The 26,309-nt window shown below is 66.2% G+C and overlaps 1 protein-coding gene across 3 annotated transcripts in view; it reads left to right on the forward strand.

Annotated features, from left to right (window-relative positions):
- Positions 1–26,309, forward strand: part of CABIN1 (calcineurin binding protein 1) — a 74,544-nt gene that overhangs the window by 26,899 nt on the left and 21,336 nt on the right. For 2 of the 3 annotated variants that reach the window (XM_069558376.1, XM_069558377.1), the window contains exons 19-29: positions 1,876–1,991; positions 3,576–3,737; positions 4,425–4,631; positions 4,720–4,865; positions 6,387–6,648; positions 7,534–7,794; positions 8,821–8,972; positions 10,170–10,345; positions 16,053–16,235; positions 17,577–17,908; positions 23,133–23,246. In XM_069558376.1, coding sequence (XP_069414477.1) covers positions 1,876–1,991; positions 3,576–3,737; positions 4,425–4,631; positions 4,720–4,865; positions 6,387–6,648; positions 7,534–7,794; positions 8,821–8,972; positions 10,170–10,345; positions 16,053–16,235; positions 17,577–17,908; positions 23,133–23,246 — 2,111 coding nt within the window. The remainder of the gene's footprint in view (positions 1–1,875; positions 1,992–3,575; positions 3,738–4,424; positions 4,632–4,719; positions 4,866–6,386; positions 6,649–7,533; positions 7,795–8,820; positions 8,973–10,169; positions 10,346–16,052; positions 16,236–17,576; positions 17,909–23,132; positions 23,247–26,309) is intronic. The other variant, XM_069558378.1, reaches the window with a different exon arrangement.

Here is a 26,309-nt window from a genome sequence, read left to right on the forward strand (position 1 = left end):
TGGGCGGGCTTGGGGAGGAGCCAGGCGGAGGAGGGCGCCGCCCGTCTGCTGGCAGGGAGCGCCCTGCGTGGTCCAGCCTCCAGGGCGGCCGTGCTGCTGTCTACTGGGTCATTCTGGGCTCAGCATCTCATGCTCACCTTTTTGCTTCTGCTAAATTGACTTTTTTGGATAAATTTTTAGAACAGATTATCTTTAGAACTCTTGACAAATAGAGCCTCTGTGTTTTCAAAAAAAGTTTTAGTGGTGAAAAAAAGGTTTATACCTATAAACATGCATTATTTTTCTTATAAAAATAATACAAAAAGTTTTGTGGATTAAGAGTCTCCTCTTAATTATGTAAACACAATGTAGTATTTTGTAAAAACTGCCAATAAGCAAGCAAGGAAAGGAAGACAGTCCAATGCCATAAACCTTGGACGGGTGGGCGGGGAGACAGGGATCTCAGTGGGCTGGCTGCCCATGTAAACCAGAACAGTCAGGAGCCTACGACCGGACCCGCGGAGGGTGGAGAGTTCACGGTGCTGGAAAAGGTGGAAGACGTGGAGGACAGAGGTGTGGGGGTGAGGGAGCCCCCACGGCCGCAGGGAGCCCAGCGTCAAGTACCAGAATAGGTCCCTGAGTTGCAGCTTTAACGCCGAGCCTGCAGATTGAAAGCGTGTGGTGTGTCCCCGGAAGGCTGCTACCCAGCTGTCCGTATCCAGGCACCTCGTGGCGAAGGGGGTCTTTCAAGGACAAGCGGATGCCAGCTTTCTAAACTGAAGAAGCAGTTGAAGCGAGGCTCGTCTCAGAGTCTTCTGGCGCGGGTCAGCGCCATCGGGGAGACGCCCATGCGTCGACGAGGCTCTCACGGCAGGTGCATGTGGGCCGAGGCGCACAGCCGGCCATTTGTGATCACAGTGGACTCCAGCTCCTTGAGGGCGTCTCAGGAGCATTGCTGGAGGACAGTCAGTAAGGCAGCGGGAGGCAGGAAGGGAGAGCGCCGGGAGGGAATGTGCGTTGGGAGGGAGCCAGCGGCCAGGCTGAGCGTAGGCGCAGAGCGGGACGTCTGCGTCATCCGGGCGGCACCGGAGCAGCGTGCGCAAGCCGGCAGACTGGGAGCCGGGCCGTGCCGTCACCGACGCAGGTGGCAGCCGCCCGATGCTGCTGCAGGTGGAGACGGACACGAAGCGCGCGAGCAGCCAGAAGGGCTTGAACTTACTCGCGTTCTGACTGCTTCAAGCAGTGCTTCTCAAACCTTTTCTGGCCGGGACTGACCAGTAACGAAAAGCATGCCACAGGTGTCATGAAGGAGCCCTGGTTCTGCTGGGCGGGGTTCGCTCTAGTGCTCTGTCCCGAGACCGATGGGCCTTGGATCAGAGTCTGAAGCACACCAAGGTGTCTAGGGCAGCTAGCGGCACTGCCAGCGGCGCTCGGACGTTTGATCGAGATTGGGCTGTTCTTCCTCCTGCGATAGTTAAATAGACCTGCATGTGGGGAGTTTGAAGTTGAGCGGTGGTGTGTGCAGTCTGGGCCCTACCGTTGTGAACGACTTACCTGTGTCTTTCAAAGTGTCTCGCGCGCATGGAGAGATGCTTCCCGGGATGTTCACCAGATGTCAGCCCCGGTTATGGGCGGGGTGGGGGGTGCCCTGCTGCCTGGGGATGGGCCCTCCCTGCTGTATACTTCCCTGTGTGAGCTGAGCTGTTTTCTGATAAGCGCCTTCTACGGTAGTAAAGCCAGACGCGTCATCACTGATTTAAAAAGGGAAAAACAGATGAGAAAGGAAAGGGGGGCAAGCAGGGGGCCCACTGTGGGGGCCGTTGGTAAAGACGGGGCAGGGGCCCGCTGCTCCCCGCTGTGTGCATGCTGACACCCCGTCGCCCAATCTCTCCCCAGCGTCGGCCGAACCGCCCACGCTCCCCTCGTCCCTCATGCTGCTCAACACGGCCCACGAGTACCTGGGCCGGCGGGGCTGGTGCTGTAACTCGGACGGGGCCCTGCTGCGATTCTACGTAAGTGCCCCCCCCGCCCCCCCCGCCCCCCCCGCCCCCCCCCCCCCCCCCCCCGCCTGCCATCAGCCCTGGTCTGGAATGTGCGCGCACGTCCTGTGTGGCTCTCTGCCCTCTCCGCCTCTCTCTCTCTCTCAGTAACACTTAAACTTGTTGACTCTGTTTCTTTGGTGATTACAGATTCACTCAGACTATTTTCTCAAGGCAGTTCTGGTTTTCAGTAGGGTTCACGTAAGCATGACATTGTTCAGGCGTTTGCTTCGGATTTTACGGCCTCTGCAGTGCCCCTAACCACCCCAGTGTTCTTGCCTGGAGAATCCCAGGGACGGCGGAGCCTGGTGGGCTGCCGTCTATGGGGTCGCACGGAGTCGGACACGACTGAAGCAGCAGCGGCGGCGGCGCCTGGTCCCGCCCCTTTGTCCCGCCAGCGTCCCTCTTCTGCGCTTCCTTGTCCTTCGTTGAGAAGTGTTGCGTGTGGTTGGTTGAAATTAGTTTCTTCACCTAAACCAGCTGTTGGTTGACCAATATTAGCCAGCTACTGACCTGCTTTCTTTTTGCTTCTAGGTCACTAAGTAGTACTTTAGCATTTAATGCTTTTTACTTTGTGTGGGTTTGCTCTGTGTTCCTAACTTACTAAAGTAAGTGCTTACGTTGGCGATCACTTTCTAATACACCTGTGTTAAAGATTATAGCTTTTCCCCAAGCACATTTTCAGCTGCATGCCATAAGTTTTGATATTCGCTGTCTTTATATAACCCATTCCTAGCTCTACTGAGTTAGGTTTAGAAGATCTGGTCTGCACTGTGCCTAGTATCTGCTGCTGCTGCCAAGTCGCTTCAGTCGTGTCCGACTCTGTGCGACCCCATAGACGGCAGCCCACCAGGCTCCCCTGTCCCTGGGATTCTCCAGGCAAGAGCACTGGAGTGGGTTGCCATTTCCTCCTCCAGTGCGTGAAAGTGAAGTCGCTCAGTCATGTCCGACTCCTAGCGACCCCATGGACTGCAGCCTACCAGGCTCCTCCGTCCCTGGGATTTGCCAGGCAAGAGTACTGGAGTGGGGTGCCTGTGGAGACTCGCTTTTTGTTTCTAGTCTTGGTGGAAAATGCCACAGATACTTGAAGAGGGCGTGCGTTTGCTAACAGCAGGGCATAACGATGGCGGTGGCTCCGCCTCCACAGATTCACCCATTGGCTGTGTCCATCCCCTCCTCTGAGGGCCTCGCTGGTGTCTGCCACAGGTCCCCGCCACCCTAACGGGACTCACCATCTGCCGCGTGACTGACTCTCTAATTCACACCCCTCCGGGGGAGTCTGAGGGTCCCAAGGGCAGGGACGGTGTCTCCCTGTGCCCAGCATGAGATGGTGCTCGTGTAGATGCCTGGGGGGCAGGCGAACGGCGAAATGAACTCGTGTAGCTAGAAGCCGCCTGGGTGCTGGCAGCAGGGAGGCTGGGCGGGCCTTCCTCGGGCCTGCGGAGCGGCTGCAGGGCTGGCGGCCCATCCTGGGCCCTGGGCCCAGACACGCCCCCCAGGTCCGCGGAGCTGGTGGGCCTGCCCCCAGGCGCCTCTTCCCACCTGCCCTCCTGCCAGGTGCGCGTCCTCCAGAAGGAGCTGGCTGCGCCCACCGCTGAGGACACGCACCCGCACAAGGAGGAGCTGGAGACGGCCCTGGAGCAGTGCTTCTACTGCCTGTACAGCTACCCCAGCAAGAAGAGCAAGGCCCGGTACCTGGAGGAGCACGCAGCCCAGCAGGTGAGCGGCTGCGGCATCAGGCGCACGAGGCCCGTGGGGGGGGTCTCCCTGCGGGAGCTGGGTGCGCGGCTGAGCCAGTCGCCCACGCGCAGCAGCGCGGCACTCCTGCAGTAGGTGTTTCCCCCTGGGTGGAGTCCTACAGGTGATCCCTTAGAGAGTTCCCATTCGTTTGGTGTTGGGTTTTCAGACTGCAAGCGGGTGTTAGCTCATGGCTCCTGAACACGGTCAGTGGGGCTTTGATCTGAGGGAGCCCACCCGGAAGTGTGCACTCCTGTGGGCAGAGTCCTGCTGTTTCCCCTTCGGGGTGCAAGCTGCCCCGGCCCAGAGCAGGCCCTTGCTCCGCGTTTGGCAGCCAGGTGACTGGCCCGCTAGCGTGGCGGTGTGGGCTCGCAGAGGGGGCGTGGCGGTGTGGGCTTGCAGAGGGGGCATGGTGGTGTGGGCTCGAAGAGGGGGCGTGGCGGTGTGGGCTCGCAGAGGGGCCCTCAGCCCCAGAGTCTGTCTGTCTAGAGGCCAGGCTTGTGTTGGCTCGAGTTCTCCCCGCCGCACGAGTGGGTTTGGGGGTTGCCGTCTGTGAGTGGGTGCGTCACGTGCGGTGGCCTTGCTGCCAGGGGCCGCCGAGAGTGCTTGCGTGGAGCCCTCCCCGTGCGCGCCCCAGGCTGCGCTCCGACCGCCTCTGTCTGCCTGCAGGTGGATCTGCTGTGGGAGGACGCCCTGTTCATGTTCGAGTACTTCAAGCCCAAGACCCTTCCCGAGTTTGACAGCTACAAGACCAGCACCGTGTCCGCCGACCTGGCCAACCTCCTGAGGAGGATCGCCACCATCGTGCCCCGCACCGAGCGGCCCGCCCTGAGCCTGGACAGACTGTCCACCTACATCGAGGGCACCTCTCTCGAGGTTGGGGCTGGCTGCCGGCCGGGGCCCGTCTCGCGCCCCCCAGCGCCTGTGTGCCTCGGCCCCTCACGCCTGCCCTCTCACCTGCCAGGTGCCCTGCCTCCCTGAAGGGGCCGACCCCTCCCCTCCAGTGGTCAACGAGCTTTACTACCTCCTGGCCGATTACCACTTCAAGAACAAGGAGCAGTCGAAGGCCATCAAGTTCTACATGCACGACATCTGCGTCTGCCCCGACAGGTGAGCCGCGGGCTGTGGGAGGGCGGGCCCCGGGAAGGAGGAAGACGAGCGCGCCGAGCCCTCTTCCCCGGTCTCGGGCGGCCCTCTGCTCCCGGCCTGCGGTGTGGGGGTGCCGCCTGGCTCCAGCCTGCTGGGGCGCAGCCTCCGCTCCTGGTCCCGGCCCCCCGCCCCGGGGAGTCGGCTGGATGCCTGCCTCCTCCAAGGCCACACCTCTTATCGTGGCTATTTTCCTCCTTGGGGCGGGGCTGCCATGCTGGCGCAGACCTGCGAGCCAGTTGTCCCGGAGGCCCAGGCTTTCTTCCAGTGAGCAGGCCCTGGTGGCCTCTGCCTGAAACGCAGGGACTGGCCTGCCCCTCCCGAAGGGCTGGCTCAGGCGTGAGGTCCGGCTCGCTGGACTGAGAGCCAGCCATGCCTTGGAGAGCCAAGGTCGAGAGAAGCCCCTCTGCGAGTGACCTGTGCCTGAAGTCTCCGAGGGGCGCTCGTGGGCAGCCTTCCTGGGTGTTCTCGGGGATGGGGAGGTCTGCCTCGTCAGACCTCCGGGCCAGGGAGTGGGGGTCTGGGGTCTGAGGGGAGAAGCCAGCATGTGCCTCTCACCGCTGAGGGAGAAGCCGCCTAGAGGAGCCCTTGGAGGCCTGTGAGCCCGCGTCCGTCCTGCGCGCTCGTGTTGGTGGCCAGGGCGGGAGATCCTTCTGGCTGCACGCAGGCCCGTGGGTGCTGCTGTGGCAGGGTATGGAAGGAACTGCCCAGGCGGAAGGCCCCCAGCTAATCCCACCATGCTCCCCCCAGCCCCCTCTCCGGGGAGAAAGGCTGCTCACCACCCGCTCAGGCCTCCCCTTCCCTCATTCCTGGGCCCGGGGGGTGGAAGTACCCAGGAGAGAGCCAGGGAGCTTTGTGAGCTGGCGGGCTCCCCGACGTGGCGTGGTCCGGGGACGCCAGGGGCCAGCTTTATGGCTCTGCTCGGATGGGGGGAGACTGGCAGCTACCGGAGGGCAGTGTGTCCGTGTGGATGCTGCTTCTCTGTGCTGTGCGCTGAGAACGCTGGACTCTGAGGGCCCACGTGTGGCCTCGGATCTCAGAGAGGCCCCTGCGCTCTCCCCTGCAGCCCCTCTGGGGTGGTCTCAGGATGCTGGGTCTCAGGCATCGCGTGGTCCCCTCGCTGTCATCTGGCTGCTGGGCCCTGCCCTGGGTCCCGGGGACAGCTGGTGGAAGCTGGGTGACGGGGGTCTCAGGGTCTGAGCTGCCCCAAGCTGAGGCTCAGGGAGGCTGCAGGGCACGAGGTCACAGCTGCAGGACAGCCCCTGTGCACCCCCGGAGCCCCCCTGTGGGGCCGCCCTCCAGGCAGGGAGGCGGAGGGCAGCAGGGTGGCAGGCCTGCCCGTGCCAGGGCTGTCCCGTCCGCGTAGTGCCCGGGCACTGGTGAGGGGCCTGGAGACCTGTGCCCTGCGCTCCCCTCGGGGTGGCTCTCCGGCTCAGGGGTGCCTGTGGCAGCAGTGTTCTGAGCCACGCTCCATCGTGGCTGCAGGTTCGACTCCTGGGCGGGCATGGCTCTGGCCCGGGCCAGCCGCATCCAAGACAAGCTGAACTCCAACGAGCTGAAGAGCGACGGGCCCATCTGGAAGCACGCCACACCTGTGCTCAGCTGCTTCCGGCGGGCGCTCGAGATCGACAGCTCGAACCTGTCCCTGTGGATCGAGTTCGGCACCATGTCCTACGCCCTGCACTCGTTTGCCTCGCGCCAGCTGAAGCAGTGGAGGCCCGAGCTGCCCGCTGAGCTCGTGCAGCAGGTGAGGGCGGCAGGAGGGGCTCGGCCCTGCCAGCTGGGCGCCCGCCGCCCGCACACCCCGGCTGGGCGGTGAGCTCCGGTCAGCACAGGCCTCCGGGCCACGGCAGAACCGCTGTCCCCTCCCTCTCCCTTCTGAGGGGCTTGCTGAGCCCTTGGGGGGCTGTCAGCGCTGCTGGGGTGTGGTGTGGGTGTGCAGGGGCTCCCTCGGCTCCTTGAGGGGACGCAGAGGGGCTCCGTGGTGTGCCCAGGCGCGTGTGGCAGGACACCTTTGTCTGGGGAGGCTTCCCTGGAGAGCAGGCACGAAGGGGCCTGCATGTGGACCGTCTGTGGTCAAGGCCGTTGATGGTCGTGGGGCCGCAGGGAGGCCTGGGGACAGCAGTTGCTTAGCCAGTGGGACCCTCGCCCCGGGCGAGCACCATCAGCCTGCGCTTGAGCGAGGTTTCTGTCTCCAGGCCGAGGACCCCCCCCCCCCAGCACCCTGCAGAGCAGCACATGGGCTCGCGGGGCCCTCGGCCTCGTGCCTCCCCGACTCCGTGCAGCGCGCTGAGTGGGGGCGGCCCGGGCCTGCGGAGCCGTGAGGAGCGCACGGTGTAGGGAGCTGAACTGAGGCGGGAGCGCCTGCGGGAGAGGCTAGCATAGAGCCCCGGGGCTGTCCCAGGGACTCTTGGGGGCTGGTGCGGGTCCCAGAGTCAGACGAGGGCCCAGGGGGGTCCGGGGGCCATCTCAGGGCTGTTGGGGGTCCCAGAGTTAGATCAGGGGTCCAGGGGCCACCCTCAGGGCTGCTGCGGACCCTGCAGTCAGACGAGGGACTCGGGGGGGTCTGGGGGCTGCCCTCAGGGCTGTTGCGGACCCCAAGTCAGACGAGGGCGGGGCGTGTCCCCTGCAGTTGGAGGAGCGGCGAGACAGCATGCTGGAGACGGCCCAGCACTGCTTCACGTCGGCAGCACGCTGTGAGGGCGATGGGGATGAGGAGGAGTGGCTCATTCACTACATGCTGGGCAAGGTGGCCGAGAAGCAGCAGCAGCCGCCCACCGTGTACCTGCGGCACTACCGGCAGGCCAGCCACCTCCTGCACGAGGAGGCGGCCCGCTACCCCAAGAAGATCCACTACCACAACCCCCCTGAGCTGGCCATGGAGGCCCTGGAGGTGAGGCTGCGCTGGCCGCGGGGTGGGGGTGGGCGCACGCTCCTGAGACGGGCCTGCGGCCACCCCGTGGCACCGTGTGCGCTCCTGCTCCAGCGGCCGGTCCCCTTCAGGGGTGCTCACTGTCCCTTCTCGGGGGGAGCGTCAGCCCCCAGCACTGCAGCTCTGGGCCCTTGCACCTGCAGCCTGCTCCCTAGGTGCTCGGGGGGGGCGTCGCTCCCAGCTGGGGGACGGGGGAGCCGAGGAGCCACGACCCTCTGGACCCCCGGGTCACAGTCTCGCATGCTCCTCCCGAGCAGACTGTGTGCCTGCCTGGGTGTGCGTGTGGGTTCAGGCGGCATGCTCGGGGTCCTCCCTGGCGCACACGTGGTCCACGAGGCGGGTTCCAAGGACACGGTGCAGGCCTGGGGGCTCCTGGCTTCCTGGGACCTGGGGCTTGTCAGCGTCGCCCTTTGCAGGCCGCGCGTCCACCCCACCATTCCTCTGCCAGAAAGCCGCTGGGAATTTGGGGCCGAGTCTACGTGTTTACTCCTTTTTTGTGTTTACATATTTGCTCCTGTTGATTGTTAACGATCATTAGTGGTTAAGGAAGCCGTAAGAATGGAATCGTTCAAAAGTGTTTAAACTGAAAAATTGAAAGTCCCCAGCGATCCCAGCTCCCTGGTTGCAGTACTCTGTGTTAAAATCTGGGCCCTGTCCTTTCTGGACGTGTTTCCTGTTAACACGCAGACACAAAGTGACATGCTCAGCACCTGTTACACGGTTTTTTTTCCCTGCCGAGACGTAGTGGGAGGGGCTGGCAGGCCCCCTCCGCCATAGGCACCCAGCCCTTCTCCGGTGTGGCCTCCCCTCTTGGGGCCCACGGTGCGGGGATGCACGTGCAGGCACTGCCCACTCTCCGTGGTGCCAGGGCAGGAGGGGGGTGCAGGGAGGGCGGTGCTGGGTGAGCCCCTGGGGGAGGGGGTCGGGGACAGGCAGCCTCGCTCGGCCTCTGGGGCTGCCGCTCACGCCGTGTCGCCCTTGTCCCAGGTGTACTTCCGGCTCCACGCATCCATCCTGAAGCTCCTGGGGAGGCCAGATTCTGGGGTCAGTGCAGAGGTCCTGGTGAGCTTCATGAAGGAGGCTGCAGAAGGGCCCTTTGCCAGGGGCGAGGAGAAGAACGCACCCAAAGCCTCAGAGAAGTGAGTGGGGTGCTCCTGGCGGCTGGGAGGGGCGGGGTCTGCTGAGCCGTCATGAGCTCAGGAGTCAGGCCAGGCCCCAGGCTCCCAGTGGCGGCCGGGGTCCTTCTGTTGAACCCCAGATGCAGAGGGTGCGTGAGCGCCCTGCGCCACCCTGTCACCTCCCAGCACAGCTCTGCCTGCGTGGACGCTGCTCACTGCAGCCTCCTGCCCCAGACCCAGGCAAGGGTCCTCTCAGCCTCGCTGAGCTCGGGGCACTGGGGCTGTGATGTGGTTGCCTGGCGGGCCTTCCTGGGGTGTGGGTCACCCGGTGTCCACGTCCTGGAGCTTTGACTCAGCTCGCCCCATCTCTGGGCCATGCCCAGCCGGGCTCCGTGCTGTTAGCTTGTGGGACAGGTGGGCACACGTGTGGACATCACCCAGGTGGGACGCAGTGTGCCCAGAGATCATCGTCAGAAAGGGCCCTCCAGACGCAGCAGGAATGGGCTTTGTGTGATTATAAGTCTTTCTTTTTTTACTTGAAAATTATATAAGTGACGCACACGGACGCTAGATGTAGGAGACTCTGGCAGGCGTGAGCGTGGACTGGCGCGTGGCAACCCACCCGTCTGCTCCCCGCTGCTCCCCAGAGCGTTTACGTGCTCCAGCGGCGCACTCAGCTCCCGGCTCCTGTGCTCTATGGAAACGCCCTCCCGCATGAGCTGGAGGTCGGCGGTCCCGGCGGTGGGCCTGGGGCTGCCTCTGAGACGCTCCCCACCCGCTCGCACGTGCTACTCCCGAGCGGAGCTCAGGGCGCCGTGCTTTCTGCGGCCTTTTCCTTCTGCACGTGTGAGCGTGGCCACACACTGACCAGGATGAGATCCCTCAGGCCCCGGGTGTCACACGAGGTGCTGGGGGTGTGGGGTGGGTGCCTCCAGGGAGGCGTCTGCCTGCTGTGAGACTTGAGCTGGCCGCAGGCACAGCTGTAAAGATTGGGCAGTGACTGGCTAGGGCTGGAGCCCAAGTAGGGCCCCTGGGGCCACCCCTTCAGCCCTGGGACGGTGTCACCCAAGGAGACGAGTGCCACCCGAGGGGACAGTTGCCACCTGGGGACGGGGTCACCCGAGGGGACGGTGCCACCAAAGGGGAAGGGTGCCACCAGAGGCACTGGCCCCGCCTCAGGGGAGATGGACCCTGACGCACCCGCCCTCTGGCCCGCAGGGAGAAGGCCTGCCTGGCGGACGAGGACTCCCGCTCTTCAGCTGGGACGCTGCCGGGCCCCGGAGCCCCCCTCCCCTCCTCTGGCCCAGGTCTGACTTCCCCACCTTACACAGCCACTCCGGTTGACCACGATTACGTCAAATGTAAAAAACCCCACCAGCAGGCCACGCCGGACGGTACAGTCCCTGTTCCCCCTCCCGCCAGCCCAGGGCGGCACGCCAGTCCCGGGGGGGCGCTGCGGGCAACGAGTTGCTTTGCTGTGTGAGGGGGTGCCGGGTGTGGGCTGACACGGGCAATGTTGCGGTCTTCATTAACCTCATGGACTCACCGTTGACCCTCTGCCCCCACATGCTCAGGGCCGCCACCTGCCCCGCCCCCGGGGGCCTCCGCGAGTCCGCCTTGCCCACTGCGGGCCGGGGACCTGAGAGGCCGTGGGGATTAGACGAGCTGGCGGGGAATCGGCCGGCTCCCCGTGCGGGCCGGGCAGGCGGCGGCCGGTCACCACATCCTCACTAACACCTTGGGCCTGCATGCCGGCCTCGCAGTCGGTCTCCTCGCGCTCCCCTCTGGCGCACCAGGACGCAGGCCGGGCCCTGAGGGCAGGCGTGGGAGCAGGGCCCCGCAGAGCCGCGGGGGTCCCGGGCCCCGAGGGCAGGCGTGGGGGCAGGGCCCCGCAGAGCCGCGGGGGTCCCGGGCCCCGAGGGCAGGCGTGGGGGCAGGGCCCCGCAGAGCCGCGGGGGTCCCGGGCACGCGACTCCCTGGGCTGCCGTCTGCACCCTGAGGGGAGCGCGTGCTGGCTGGGCCCCCCGGCTGTGGGTGTGAGTGTGCAGACCTACGTGGGCCGTCTGAGCGTGTGCTGTGTGTCTCCGTCCCAGCCTGCCCGCCCGCCCCGAGCAGGGAGCACAGACCCGGAGCTGGGAGGCCTGTCCCCCCACTATGACCCCATAGACGTGCCCCAAGCAGGCCTTTCCCCACCCCACACCTCAGGGTGAGCCCTCTTGGGACCTTTCATCTTGAGGACACTGAGGAAACACTGGAAACGAGTTCCTACTCGGGAAGTCCTTTCTGCCAGGCGCTCTCTGGAGGACTTGGGGCCAGGCCAGCCTCAGGGTTGGGAGCACCGCTCGGGGTCCCGCCCTGGCACACACGTGTGCATGGCGCTGGGAAGCAGAGCACTGCAGACGGGTGCTGGTGTCATGTGTGCTGGGCGCCTGGCTCCGGAGGCATGTGCAGGGAGCCGCGCGCACAGCCAGGTGCCACCTCAGCCCTGCAGGCAACCTGCTGCCCTCTGGATGGGCCGCTGAGCGCCGGGTCCACCTCAGGCCGCGCTGCTCCTGAGGACGCCTCCGCCTCAGCCCCAGAGTGCGCCCTGGTCAGCTCTTATCCAGAGAGACTGGGAGAGGTTCCGGAAGGCGGCCAGGGCCTGTGTAGGGAGCTTGACGCCTGCTCACCGTCTTCATGATCACTCAGCGTAGCGTCAAAGGCCTGGGTGCTCTCTGAGCCACCCACACCAGGGTGGGGAGCTTTCTGCCGCCCGCCCGCAGCCCTGGGGAGAGTGCCTGGAACCAAGCAGTCCCCGGGCAGCGGGAGGTGCACATGGCTGACGGAGGGCCCCGGCTGGACCAAGAGGGAAGACAGCGCGAAGCCTCTGCTCTGCAGCCCTGCAGCCTCACCTCTCAGTTCGCCCGTCTCGGGAGATGCTGTTGAGGATTTCAGTGCCAGAGTGTGTTGGCGCCTTCAGGGAGCTTCCAGAGATGGCTGTTGACACGGGCTTGACCCAGCAGGATGAGAGCCCGGAGCAGGCCCTGTGCTCCCCGCGCTGCGGTGTGCAGCGCGTGGGCGTGTGCGCGTCCAGGTCCCTGCAGGAAGCTCTGTGCGGGGGCTCCGGGCCGGGTCCCGGGTCTGGGTCCCTGCAGGAAGCTCTGTGCGGGGGCTCCGGGCCGGGTCTGGGTCCCTGCAGGAAGCTCTGTGTGGGGGCTCCGGGCCGGGTCCCGGGTCTGGGTCCCTGCAGGAAGCTCTGTGTGGTGGCTCCGGGCCGGGTCCCGGGTGCGGCACCAGGCGCCCGTGCTTGCGGCAAACTGGCGGGCTTGGCCGTGGGTCCTGTCCCCTCTGAGGGAGCAGGCTGAGGGCAGGAGGCTGCAGGGCTAGTTGGGGCTGGGCAGAGGGCAGCTGGAGTCTCAGGTGGGCAGTGGGGAGCCCCCCCTGGGAGGCCCCTGCAGGCCGAGGGTGCTGGGTGTGTATGTCTCCCTGGTGGGGGGTCGCTGCCGGCCGGGTCCAGGGAGTAGGCCTGACAGAGCGGCCTGGCCCTGGAATGGACTGGCCAGGCCCCTCACTGTCTCCTGATGTCCTCCATGTCATCTCAGAGTCCCGGAGCGGGCGGGGGCCTTGGGGTGGGCCCTCCAGGCAACCTGTGGCCTTGCCTTCTGGGCGAAGCTCAGCCAGGACAGGGGTGTGGGGGTCAGGAGGGCGGGGCCGCCGGGCTGCGGGGTGCCTGTGGGCCCATGTGCAGCAGGAGCCCCGGGGTTGGTGAGCCATGCAGGTCCTCGGGGAGCCCCGTAGCATCCATCGCCACTGCCACGCTGCCATCCCCCACCTGTGTCGTGTACACCTGTGCCCGTCCCCACGGTCACCCACGCTGCCTCCACCAGCATTGCCCGTGCCGCCCCTAACCCTGAGCGCACCGCCCTGGCCGTCCTGCTTGCGCTGCCCCGGCTCGCTTCAGGGACCAAGCTGACGCATGCTGCCCCTCAGTCCAGCTCCCTGCTGCCCGTGGCCAGGGCGCCTCCGCGTCGCTGTGCGGTGTTTGGAGAGTGTATGTCTGACGCGCTTGGCTTCCGTCCCAGCTCCGGCCAGACGCGCTGCAGCCCCGGCCTCCCTGTGCCCCCCGCCTGCCTGGCAGGCCCCTCCGTCTGGACTCCTGTCGCTTTGTTGCTTTTCACTTAAAAAGGTCGCAGAGGCGGCAGACTCTTGCATGCTCTCTGAAGGACAGGGCCCGGGCACGTCCGGGCGGGGCGGGGCAGTGTCCTCAAGAACAGATGGACGCAGGGCAGGCTGTGTTCTGGGCACAGCCCTGCCCACGGTGCCCGGGCGCTCCTGCATCCCCACAGGGCGGGCCCAGCGTCAGGCTAGGGTGGGGAGCCGGGAGAGGGCCGGCCCGTGAGCCTCCTCTTCCTCCCCTCCCTGGTCTTCAGGCTGCAGCTCTTCATGGTGTCTGGGGAGTGCCTGGTGGGTGCTCAGCCTGGGAGAGGGCGCCGTTGGGATAGCCTAGATGAGGCCTTGGTTGGGTCTGTGTGTCCCTGGGGCGGCGCTTGGTGCCCCAAGGGAGCGTCGTGAGCTGCCTCTGGGGTTTGGTGGGTCGAGAGGACTTCCTGGAGGAGGGCCATTTCAGGCAAGGGACCATGGGAGCAAAGACATGGAGCTTGGAGACGTCATGGTGTTCGGACGCTGAGTGACCAGGTGGGAGAAGAGAGACCCTGAGGGGAGGCTGCTGCTGCCTTTCTGGGGAGTGTGGAGTGGGTTCCTGGTGTTTCTTCTCTGGGGCCTCTGTCCAGTCTGCAGGGCCTGTAGCAGGGGACCCCATTCCACGGCCAGCTCTGCCCCCAGTGGACGGGTCCTTTCCTGGTGGTCATCGGCCCAACTGGGGCAGACCTTGCCAGTGTAAAGAGTTCTGAAAACATTGACCACTCAGGCTGACTTTTCTTAGAACCTGTTGTTTTCTGGCCAGCGGAATGGGGGTCACCCTCTTGGGGTTCAGCAGCCAGAGTGGCCACGGTTCTGACCACACGGGCATACAGTTCTTTCCTTGAGCCTTCATGTAGCCGAGCTAACAGACTGGATGGCCGTGGGCCATTTCTAGTCATCCTGCCGGAGCAAACAGAAAACACAGCAGGGACTGCATGTCTTGTCACCAGAGCTCTTTCGGGCTGGCCTGGGAGCCCTCAGAGTCCAGGGGGTGTGGGCTGAGTGAGACCTGCCTGGAGAGAGCCGCAGGGGACGGCCCGCCCTAAGTCAGCCGGCTGGGCCCTGCTCCCTGCACCTCCAGCTCTGTCCCCTTGCCCTGGGCCTTGGGCGTCCCCTGGAGGTGGGGGAGGGGTGCCTGCGTGGTGGGTGGTCCCCAGGGTCCACCGTGTGCCTTTGCCTGGAAGGCCCTCCAGTCCAGCCCTGTGGGTCTCCCAGCTCTCCGCTGGGTCTGGCCCTGCCTTAGGACTGGGGCCTGGAAGCCCCCAGCACAACCCCTGCAAAGGCCTCACGGGGGCTTGACTGGCTTCTTAGTGTGAAACCTTGCTTGCTTCGTAGTACTGAAAATCAGGATCGTTCTCAGCAGCCTCACGCTGACCCTCTTAGACACACACAGAAGATAGGAAAGACCTGTCCCAGGGCCCTTAGTCCCCATTGGTGGCCATCTTTGGAGCGACACGCGTGTCCTCTGGTTCCCGGGCATGAGTGCTCACACGCTCTTGCTCCCCAGGGCCCCTCTTCCCTAGAACTGCAGGGCGCTGTCTGACGGTGGCCCTGCAGGCTTCAGGCCCTTTCCCTGTGGAGCTGCAGCCTCTTGTGATGGTCATATGTTATCTCTCCAATTGGTTTATTCACAAGTCTTTTTACAGAGTAACTTAGCATCTGCACTGGGGTTGAGACGTCTTCAGGGACTGAAGTCTGTCCTCGGGTGACATGGTCCCGTGGCATGGGCTGCGCGCCCCTCCCCCCGTTGGGCTCCTGCCTCGAGCGCGGTCAGCCCACGCTGCGTGGCTGCTGCTCTCCTGTGGGCAGTGACAGTGGAGGGACAGTGAGCTTGGAGGAGGGGCGGGCGTCTCTGCCATGGCCGTGCCAACCGCTTTGTCTCTTGACAGTGCTCTTCTGCTTGTGTGTGTGTGTCTGAGATTTCTCGTGGGCTCGGGACAGCACATGCAGGACAGAGGACGCTGAAGGGAGTGAGGCTCACGCCCAGAGCGGGCTTCGCTCTGTGCTCCCGGGCGCCAGGCGGGGGCAGAGGCAGACGAGGCGGGGGCCGGGCCCTGCCGTTGCCGGGCCTCCTCAGGGCCCCCCGCCCTGGATTCCAGTTCCCCTGACACTGCCTGCTGCTTAGGGCTGGCTGGTCGGCCGGAAGGCTTCTCAGGGTCCGTCTCTGCCTGCCACTCACTCCGCGCCTCTGTGTGCCCCTCAGGGGGGTTCCTCTGCATCCTCACCCCTCTGCCTGCAGCAGAGTTCTTGTCCTGGAGTCGGCACCTGCCGGCCTGGGCCGGGCCCTGCTGGTCCTCTGTGGTCTGGGTGCCGCTGCACAGCCAGAGGGCCGGGTCCCTGCATCTTGGGGTGGGAGCGCTGGGGCCTGGGGCCGTGTTTCCCGCGGGCTTCACCTGCCCTGCGTGGCCTGGTGCCTTTGGCTTTGCTCCCTTGGGGAAAAGGTCCCGCCAGGGCTTCACGCCCTTCCCCCAGCTGTGGCCGCACCCTGTGGGTGAGCCCAGGCGCCTGCACTGTCAGTGCAGGCCCAGCGCACGTTTAACGGCCAAGCCCTGACCCTCTCGGGCGCGTGGGCCTGTTACGGTGGGGACGCCCTGCGGTGGGCCACTACCGCACGTCTCCTCCCAGCCCCACGTTCCGACGGATCGCGCTGGCGACTGGCGGTCAGCCGCGGCGGGAGCGTTCATGATGCAGGAGCCGGGGATGTTACAAGCGCAAGCTTGTCCCCCAGAGCCTGCTGTCAGACACGCACCAGAGCTCCGCTCCCCGGGGAAGGACGCCCCGGGAGACTGGTGCCTCGGCGGGGGGGCTCGATGCCTCCAGGGTGGTGGGCCGGGCAGTGAGCAGTGGCTGCAGGGGGCTCCCGGGGAGGCCCCTCTGGGCCCCGCTGCGTGGCTCACCCACCACTACTCTCCTCCTCCCCAGAGCGCAGCCAGGACAGCACGGCCGTGGCGCTCTCAGACTCGAGCTCCACCCAGGACTTCTTCAGCGAGCCTGCCAGCTCCCAGGAGGGCTCCCGGAGGTCCTGTGCAGAGAAGAGGCCGCCCGCTCCTGGCTCCCAACCAGGACTGCCTGGTAAAGAGCTTCCGGCGGCTACAGAGGAGAGAGGTATGGAGCCTTGACTCGGCGCGGCCGGTCGGCCAGGCGTCCTGGGAGTGGCTTGGCCTTTGCCCTGGCGCCTCCGCCAGTGCCCGGGACCGCGGTCAGCCGAGTCACTCACAGGCCGGGCCTCGGTGCTTCTCCCGAAGGGTGGGAATGACCCCAGGCCTGCTTGCAGGTCGTGGAGTTCAACGCAGCATCTCAGGAAGGTGCGTGACGCTCAGTGAGCGCTGGTGACGCTGTCCTTGTCAGACCCCCGGGCCGGTGCAGACGGCCACACGGTGTCCCGTGCATCACACGTGCTTGCTTTTTGGTCTGAACCCCCCGCCCCCGCCTTTCTTGGCAGGGCCCTGATCGGGCCCTGGGGTCTGCCCAGCTCCCCACTCCTGCGATCCCCAGGCCCCACTGTGGAAGCCAGTGGTCAGCTCCACTTCTGGCCTTGCTGGGAGGCTGCAGGCAGGCAAGCAGTCCTGGCCATGCTCTGAGGCCAAGGCTGGTGGGCCAGCCGTGGATTTTGAAAGCGTTTCCACGCTGGCCCGGCTGGGGCTCACAGCTGTTTGGCAGATAGCAGCAGCAACAGCCAAGCCTCCTAGCATCCTGGGAAAAGCACTGGCTGTTCCCATTTACTAGACAAGTACGTGAGGTCCAGAGGGCGAGTCTGCACCCTTATCTGCCCCCCACGATGCCTGTCTGGTGGGAGGGTGGTAACCTGCCCCTGGGGTCCAGGCCTGGCTCCAGAGTCACCACACAGGCCCTGGATGGGACAGTCTGGGCTCAGGGCTCACACGTGGGTGTGGGCATGTGGCCAGAGCTGTGCGTGCTGGGGAGGCCCCGGCTGTCTGCTCCCTGCCGCCTGTCCCTCACCCCTGTGGGCCGGAAAAGGTGTCCCCCGAAGGGTCAGGGGTGGGGCGTTGATCGGGGGCAGTGGGTGTGCTGGGCTGGCACCGAGTTCCTCTGGTCTTTCCCTAAGACGGAGAGGGAGGCTGGGGTGGGGGGCGCCGAGCCTGGAGCAGGTGGTGCCCGGGGTGGGGGCGCCTCGCCCGCCCTCTGTGGACCGTGTCTCGTGCCCCTGCCCTGCCTGGAGGTGGACAGCCTGCGCCCCATCTGCAGGGGCACCCCGTGCCCCGCTCGCAGCCCCACCTCTGCTGCACACCAGCTGGGTGGTCTGTGTTGTCAAGGAGGAGACGGGAGGCCACGGAGGCCTCAGTGGGGCCCTGGGGGCGGAGAGCCCTGCTGCGGGGTTGCCCCTGTCCCACCGTGCGGCTGTCACGAGGCGCTTCTGTCGCCGGTGCCGCCGGCCACGAGGAGGGCTCTAGAGCCGAGGTGACAGGCTCCTTGTTCTCAACGCAGGGAGAGCCGAGGAGTCCTCGGAGAGCAGCGAAGGCTCCCGGGCCACAGAGCAGGGCGGTCAGAAGCCTGCTGCCGACCCCCCGGGCCCCGCTGGCGGCCCCGCCAAGCCGCAGACGCCTGGGCCGGCCCCGGGGGATGGAAGGAGGCGGGCGGACGCGCCCGCGGAGCCGCCGGCCTTCCCGCAGGGGCTGCCCAGCGGGGCGGAGGAGCAGCGGCAGTTCCTCACGGAGCAGTGTGTGGCCTCGTTGCACCTCTGCCTCGGCCGCTTCCCACAGCACTACAAGAGCCTCTACCGGCTGGCCTTCCTCTACACGCACAGCAGGACCCACCGGGTGAGCGCCATGGGCGGGGCAGCTGGAAGGGGGCGCGGCTCGCGTGGGCGGGGCGACTGGGAGGGGCGCAGCTCGAGTGGACCTCCTGGCCTTGGCGGCCTCCTCCAGCTCAGCCGACGGACCATGTAGACTCAGCAGGGGCCCTGGACATCGGGGCTCCCGTGCTTCCCACCAGGCCTCTCTTGCGGGCGCTTAGTGTTGGTGGGGGGAGTGGGGTCCGTCTGTGTCCTTTTCTGGGCTCCCGACTTGCCCGGAGGAGCTGGGGAGACAGTCGCCCCAGAGCTGCATTCACACGGGGCAGATCTGCAGTGCACCAGTGAGCCGGTGAGGCGAGTCCCGCTGTGATGGGTCCCACAGGGAAAGTAGTGGGGCCCAGGCAGGCTGGGGCGCTGCTGAGGCTAGAGGAAGGCACCGCTCTCGGAGCCCGAGTGTGGAGGAGCTGTGGTGGCTGCAGGGAGAGGAGGGCATTGCCCAGGCGGGCAAGGGGCTGGCGGGGTGGCCTTGGGGTCTGGCTGTGGCCTCCACTCTTGTCTGGCTCCCCCGCTTAGTAAGGCCTGGGCTCAGGAGCCGCTACCCCCAGAGGCCCGTGCTGGGGGCCTGAAGAGACAGGGAGGGGCAGACAGCCTGAGACGGAGCTGGCTGCGGCAGGAAGCCCCCTGACGGGTGCTGTGGGGGGGTGGCGCGGTGCGGCATGGCTGTGCACGTGGCAGGCTGGCTCCCCAGGGCAGGGCACACGGGCACTGTAGCCTGGTAGGGGCTGCGGGCTGTCCGGCTCTCCTGGCCCCCGCTGTGCGTCCCCGCCTGCCTGGCTGCGTCCGGCCGTGCCCGGGCCTTCTGCATCCGGCAGACCTGGGTTTGAATGAAGCCCCTCAGGAGTAGTCTGTGGGGCCTGCGAGTGCTCTCCCCTCCTCCAGAAGCAGAGCCGAGGCAGGACCTGGGGGGTGAGATGCCCTGAGAATGGGGCGGCAGCCACCGGCTGCTGGAGGGAGAGCAGGGCTGCATCGCAGGCCCCAGGGGGCCCCGGGCGCCTCTGCACTCCCACAGATGGCTTTAGCCTGGGCCTGGGGTTGGGCCGCGCGGGCTCCTCAGCCTGTGTTTTTGCTGGGAGGGTCTTCGAAAAGCGGGACCCACGCTCACGTCAGCTAGAGAACTTGGGGGCGCTGTCCACGGTTTTGCTGGCGTGAGACAAAGGCCGCCGCCTGTGTATCTGCCTGCACGGCAGTGACCGTCGGGGGTCACGTCCTCTCTGCTCGACGTCAGGCAGCCCAGCTCCCGGGGCCCAGCCGTCTCCACCGTGCCCCCTACACTGCTCACTGTTGGCCCTGTGCTTTTCTGCAAATTAGCCCAGGTCGTTTGGGTCCCCCGTGCTGGGCTGATGGGCTGGGGGACCTGTGGGGTGGGCGTGGGCCCAGCGGCAGGGACGAGGCCGCCCAGCTGTCTGCTATGCGGGGCCACACCGCGCGTCTGCGGCGCCTCGGTCCCTGCATGTAGCCTGATGGCCTGCTTCTCCAAGATGGAGGCCCCTTTCTGCAGCAGCCGGGGGCCCACAGGCTGCTCTTCATTCTGCACAGAGGCCTTGCTGGGTGGCTTTCAGACACCTCGCTGCCTCGTGGGCTGAGTGCCGGGCCCGGTCGAGCAGCCTGCCGTCCTGGGGCCCAGCCAGAGCTCTTGGTGGCCTGTCTCTGACCAGCGGTAACCACCTCCCACGCAGCTGTTGGGTAACAGACGCCTCCTGCTGCGCAGGCTCAGCAGCAGTCCGTTTCCTTGTCGAGTCTGCCTGGGCGTGGCGGTGGCATCTCCGTGCTCCCTGCTTATGGCTCTGTGGCTGCCCAGGGCAGAGCGGCCCCAGCGGAGCCAGCCTCAGACCCCTCAGGTCCTGCCCAAGGGCCCCACTCGAGGACCACAGCCCGTCTCCTCTGTGTGGGCACCGCCCAGGGTTGCAGCCCTCCTATCCCTTCTGGAGTCGTCCGCCCCTGGGGACCCTTGACCTCCCCCAAGGCTGCCCTCCAGCCCAGGGTCAGCTTTGCTGTACACCAGACTCCCGCCTTGGGGCCCCCCAAGGTGTGTGTCCTGCTGGCCCGCGGTGGGGGGGCACGCCTGAGGACACAGGCTCCCAGGTGCTCCCACACTTCGGGGAAGGCCGCCGCACCCGAGTCCAGTGCTCGCTGCTCTGTGATTCCCCAAGGGCTTGGTCTTGGCAGGAGTGTGAGTCCTAGGCTGTGGCATTACAAAAATTGTGGTTCCCACTGTCCACATGGGCCACTCAGAAGCCTTTCAGCACAGGGGCCCTGGAGCTCGCTGGAGAGTGACTCTGCGTGGCTCCGCCAGCCTGCTGCCTCTGGCTCACCTGGGGAACCGGCGACCCTACCTGCCACGAGGATCAGGACTGAGTGGGTTACAATGTGCTCCTGGAGCCAGACAGTCTTGGAAAGGGACAGACCTGGAAAACTCACACGTCCCAGTATCGGAGCTCACTGCAAATCTCCAGTAATCAAAGCAGAGTGGAATATTATTCAGCCTTCAAAAGAAAGGACATGCTGATGTCTGCTCCAACACGGGTGTCCTCAGTGAGATTGTTCAGACGCAAAGAAAGGATGCGTCCAGCAGGACTCTGCGCATGTGTGGTCCCAGGAGCTGCTGCTGAATGGGCGGGGCTCAGACTGGCAAGGTGCAGAGCCCCAGCGGGGCTCGAGACGTGGTTGCACAGCGGTGTGCGCGCACGGCACTGTGAGCCGCTCACTGGACAGCGGCTCCTCTGGCAGAGTTTACGTCGTGCGTCGCATCACAGCCAAAAGGAGAGCCGGATTGGCACCACGCTCAGGGTCAACACACGCCAGCGCAGGCGAGTCGGGAGTCCAGCATTGAACGGGTGCGTCTGTGGTCACTAGAGTTTCAGCGGGGCTGCCACAATCCTCTCGTGGCAGAAGAGGACAGTATCCTCTCAGCAGACGGTGCTAGATAACTGGGCGGCCAGAGTGAAGCTGGAGGCCTGCCTGTGCGCTCAGCTGCGTCTGGCTCCTTGCGACCCCGTGGACTGCAGCGCGCCAGGCCTCCCTGTCCATCACCAACCCCCAGAGTTTGCTCAAACTCACTTCCATGGAGTAGGTGATGCCATCTCAGTGTATACAGAAATTAACTTGAAATGGATTGAAGACCTCAGTTTCAGAGCTGAACCTACAAGACGCCTAGAAGAAAACACGCGTGTAAATCTTAGGGGATCTCGGATTAGACGACGATTCCATAGATAGAACGCTAAAAGCACGGGCGACCAAAGATAGGTGAGTGAGCCAGACACGACCGAAGTGGAGAACGCCTGTGCTTCAGGGGGCACTGCCGCAGTGAGAAGAGGACCGGCAAGGTAGGGGAGAGGCGTGCAGACCCCACACCCGACGAGAGGCTCGTGTCCAGAAGACACAGAGCACGCTCACAACTCGTCAATTAAAACCCAGCTCAACCTGAAAACGGGCAAACGGCCTGAATAGACATCTCTCCAAGAAGACACACACAGGGCCAGCAGCGGCAGCAGAGACGCCCCAGCGATGGCCTGTGAGGGAGGTGCAGCCCAAGCCACACCGGGACGCCGGCGCCCCCGGCGGGCGCCCAGGTGCTGCCTGCCTGGAGGCGCCTGCGGCCCCCACGGAGCTGCAGAGCCAGAGGCCACGAGCAGCATGCTTCCCCGGGTGGGCTCCCTGCTTCTCCCCGCGTGGCGCGGAGTCCCCGCGTGGCGCGGAGTCCCCGCGCCAGGCTGCTCTCGCCATCCTCTGCCTGCTCTGGCCCTCCCAGGTCACGGGTGTCTGGAGAGAAAGAAGCCGAGCCTGGGCCAGGCATGGAGATGGCTGGGCCCCTCCCTGTACCCCACCCAGAAGCAGGGGCTCATCTGGGCCTCCCGGTGAGGACAGAGAGAGGAGGGCCTGCTTGGCCCGGCCCTGCCCGTGCTCCACCGTGAGGCCTTCCCCACGCCCCCCAGCCTTCCTGATCCTTGCCCACTTCGGAGATCCTCCCCTCTGGGCCGTGGCGGCTCCCTGACAGCAGCTCCCACCGGCGTGTCACCAGGAGGCAATGCCCAGTGACAGAGGGTGAGGCTGGCAGAGGGGCCTGAGCCACGTGAGGTGAGGGAGGGGCCTCAGCCCCCCCAAGCACAGGCCAGTGCTCCCCCTCAGGCTCAGCTGGTGCAGCCCACGCAGGTCCTCGGGGGCGGGGTGGGGCCCGAGGCCTCTCTGCTCCAGGTGTGTGAGGACAGGCAAGTTCATGCTGCCCGCCAGGTAGGGACGTGCAACCGGCCTTGTGAGCCCTGAGGCAACCCCACGCCGAGGGAACTCAGGGGAGACACTGGCGTCACGCCCACCCCAGCCTCCTGCCTCCCAGGGACGCCTCCCTGAGAGCTTGGCAGGGGGGAGGGCGTGGCAGGATGGAGGCTCCAGTCGCCAAGGTCAGGGCAGGCCAGCTTCTGGGAGGAGGAGTGGGTGTGCAGACAGCAGCTTTCCTGTTGGCATCCTGGCCCGAGGAGTGGCCCAGTGGTCACCGCCATCCTCCACATGGGCACCGGAGGCCTGGAGAGGGTGGTCTAGTCCCCAAGGCTGCGGGGCGCCCCCACACGGACCGGCACGGGCATGTACCTCTGCCACAGACCCGGGCCCCCGCAAGCCTGTTTGGGAGGCAGCGGGGTGTTTCTAACAGCCCCCAGGCTGATGGACCAGCCCAGTCTGCGCTCCGCGAGGGCCTGGCATTCAGGCCTCGCTGTCCCTGCTTCCGCCAAGAGGTGCCGTGGCCAGAGAGCAGCGGCCTGAGCCGCGGACAGAGCCCCTCCCACCAACGCGCTTCCCCTGGCGTCCTTTAGCGCCGGCTCCCCCGGGCTCAGGGCTGTCTCCCACAGCCTGACAAGTCAACCCGGACCCTTTGGGCTGCTGGGGGACTCCGGCCAACAGTGGGGTGCTGGGTCCCTGCAGTATCTTGTGCATCTGGGCAGGGCCAGGCATCCCTGTCTGTGCCCTCCCCAGGCAGTCTGTGGCCGCGCTCTCCTAGCTCAGCTGTGCAGGGCACGAGACCAGCTCAGAAATGCACTCGCGGCTGGGCGATCAAGCCCGGGCCGTGAGCGCCACAGGACGGCTGTCTGCGGGCACTGCTGCTTGGCTGGCGCAGCCTGGAAGGAGGGGACCGCCCCCCTCCCCGTGGGTGCCCGACGCTGCCCACACACTCACTCCCAACCTACTTCTTGCTTCCCCAGAACCTCCGGTGGGCCCGCGACGTGTTGCTAGGCAGTGGTGTCCCGTGGCAACAGCTGCAGCACATGCCGGCACAGGGGCTCTTCTGCGAGAGGAACAAGACCAATTTCTTCAACGTGAGTACTGAGCCTTGTTGATTTCCGCAGCTGCGGGCTGCCAGCGCCCGTCACGGGTGGCGGGCGCGGGAAATGACCCTGGGGTGGGCGGGAGGGCGGCGTCCTTGGAGGCCTTGCGGGGTGGCACAGGCGAGAGCGCGCCAGGCTGGGGAGCGGGCCCTGCTTGCTGAGAGGCTCCTGGCAGGTGGCTGCCCCTCTTGGCACCTGTGGGAGAGGCCTGCGGAGCTTGGCAGGGACCCAGGGCCGTGCAGGGGGCTCCATGCGAGGGGCCCCAGGCCTGCGCCCTGCTCCCCCCGAGGGGGCCTGGGCGCCAAGGTTGGCTGGGGCCACGCTGCTGCAGAGAGAGCTAGTGTGGTCAGTGCTGGGCTCTGAGTGCTGGTGCTCCGCACAGGGCGGGGCCGCGCCTGGGGCCCTGGGAGCGCACGGCTGCCCCTCGGCCGGGCCTCGCTGCCTCGCCCCGCTAGCACGGAGACCGCTGGTCTGCGCTCCCGCCGCCTCACCTCTGGGTCCCTGGCCTGCCCCCGTCCTCGGGGGGTGCTTTGGCATGTGGCACAGATCCTCTGAGCGTTGCTTTCTCTTGTGTTTCCCTCGGTTCCCTGTGCGCCTTGGGAAAGCAGATGGCAGGACTGGCCTGGGCCGGAGCAGGGCGGGGCGGGTCTTGGGTCTAGAAGGCTGTGGCAGATGCTGGCTCTCAAGCTGAGAGGCGGCCGGATGCGGGCGTCTGGGTCCACGGCGCCTCCCCTCCTACTCAGGCGTGACCAGGGGTCAAGCAGGGCTCTGGAGCTGGGGGCATGTCCCTGCCAGCCTCTCCCTGGGAGTGTTCACAGGCAGGTGGGGGACTGGACCCGCAGTCAGTCTGGGTGGAACTGGGAGTTTGCAGCGCACGAGGGCCTCCCTCCCGCCCAGATGCCCAGGCTGCAGCCACCACCCCTCGCCATGTGGGTGTCCTTCCGTGGCCTGCCCACTGCGGAGCCCGCTGACGGGCCTGGGGGTTCAGGACAACCCCTCTTCTCCTTCCCAGTGCGCTGGGGTTGCCGCCTTGGCCTGGTGTGGGGCGGAGGCCTGGGGGCTGGCCCTAAGGAGGCGCTGGCAGGGCCTCGGGGCTGGGGCTGGGAGACCCACCTCCCGCTTGTCACAGGCAGTGTCTGACAGCCGTGGAGCGCCATGGGGCCATGCCGTGGCTGCCAACAGCTGAGTCGCACGGCCGAGCCCAGCCGCACCCCCAGCCCCGGGCGCCCTGCCCTCCGCAGCGGCATTGTGGGGAGCAGCCGCCGTTCCTTTCAAGTGTTCTTGTGCAGAGTCAGGCCTGCCGTCCACCTTTAGAAGATACGCCTGTGTGTCTGTGGCGGGGGGTGTTTTTTGGTGGTGGTGTTTTGACTCTGAGTCTTGGGGACTTTCCCCGAGGGCTGCAGGCCACCCGTGGCCGTGTGTGCGTGCTGGCTGCAGAGCTGGGGACCTGACATGACGCGCCCCTGGTGCGGCCCCGCCCGGACGCGGGTAGGAGGGCGGCCAGGGCATAGGCGGCACCTGGCCCTCCTCGGGGTGTGAGGAGGCTGGGGGCCCACGGCAGAGACCACGTGCGGCGTCTGAGGGAGAGGCATGGACTTGGCGCATGTCCAGCCCCCCGACCCCCACCCCCAGCCTGACCAAGGCCCCGGCTCCCACCCACCCCTCCACTGCCCTGCCAAGTCCCATCTGTGGACTGAGCCCAGGTGGGCTGGGTCTCGGCCCAGGCTTGTCTCTGGGGCAGCCGTGGCCCCAGCACCCCCCACCCCCTACAGCAGGCTGGCCCGCCTTCGGCGGAGCAGACCCAGGGCTGCTGCGTGGCACTGGCTGAGGCCGCGGCCCTGTCTGCCTGGCATGGTCTGGCCTGGGCCCCAGGGAGGGACGGGCAGACGGCGTGTGGCCGCGTGACTCGATGGTGGCGCCTCAGGACGACCGTGCAGGGGGCGGGGAACCCAGCATGGGCACACAGGCTGGCGGGAGGCAGTGAGGCGGGGCTGGGCCTGCAAGTGGTGCCCTCCTGAGCCAGTGTCAGCCTTGAGGGGCCGCAGAGCAGACCAGGGCGCAAAGGCCAGGGGCGCGTCTCTGAGGCCCAGAAGCTTCCAGGGCTTCTTGGGCAGGCGTGTGCGCGTCTGGTGGTAGGCCTGTGGCGGCTGGAGCTGTCCAGGGCGCACCTCTCTCCCCTGGTAGTCGATCCAGAAACATTCCCATGGTAACAAGACCAGAGACGGCTCTCCTTTCTTCCCCAAAACGCTCACTGATTTTAGCAAGCAGGTTCTTTTCCTGTTTCAACCCAGTTTCCAGGCTGAGTGAAAGAAGCGACTGGAGCGCCCCAGCGGGCACTTTTCCCGTGTTCTGGGCTGTGCCAGCAGCGAGGCAGGGTCCCGAGCAGGAGGGAGCGGAGCAGAGCCGTGGGCTACCCCTGCCCTTGGGCCTGCCCCACCTCAGGCTGCAGGGACCCGCAGCACCCTTGGCCTGGCGGGCTGGGCTCCCACCGCTACACTCCACACAAGGCCCACACCCGGTATAGCACGGCCCCCGGCAGGTGATCACGACAGGTGGGTGGGAGCCCTCGGCACGCTCTGGGCCCTGAGGACTGGAAGGCGGCCTGCTCAGGGCTTGACGGTGGGTGCAGTGGGGGGCCTGGTCCCAGACGGGCCTGGCTAGAGGGTGGAGGCCTTGCCAGGCTCAGGTGGGGCAGCCTGAGATGCGAACGGCGCTGTGTACATGCAGCCCTGGGCCCACCAGTGCGGCGCGGTGCCTGCGCCTGCCCTCTCCCCGCGGTCCGAGGCCGCGGCTCTGCTGGTGCGGCGGCACACCCTACCCATCTGCCCTGCCGCCCGCGCTCTCAGAACCAAAGCGACTTCCATCTCGGCCTGCCCGTGGGGTACCCAGGGCGACGGGTCCCTTCCCATGCCCTGGCCTGTCCCTTTGCCCCAGAGGCCCTGGCACACTCAGCAGGCACCACGCCTGGGGTCCTGTCTGTCCCAGCTCCACGCTGCTTAAACCGACAGGAGAAACGGTTGTCAGGGGTCGCCTCTGTGTCGTGACGTGTCTGTG

This window comes from Ovis canadensis, chromosome 17, assembly GCF_042477335.2.
Source record: "Ovis canadensis isolate MfBH-ARS-UI-01 breed Bighorn chromosome 17, ARS-UI_OviCan_v2, whole genome shotgun sequence".
NCBI lineage: Eukaryota > Metazoa > Chordata > Mammalia > Artiodactyla > Bovidae > Ovis > Ovis canadensis.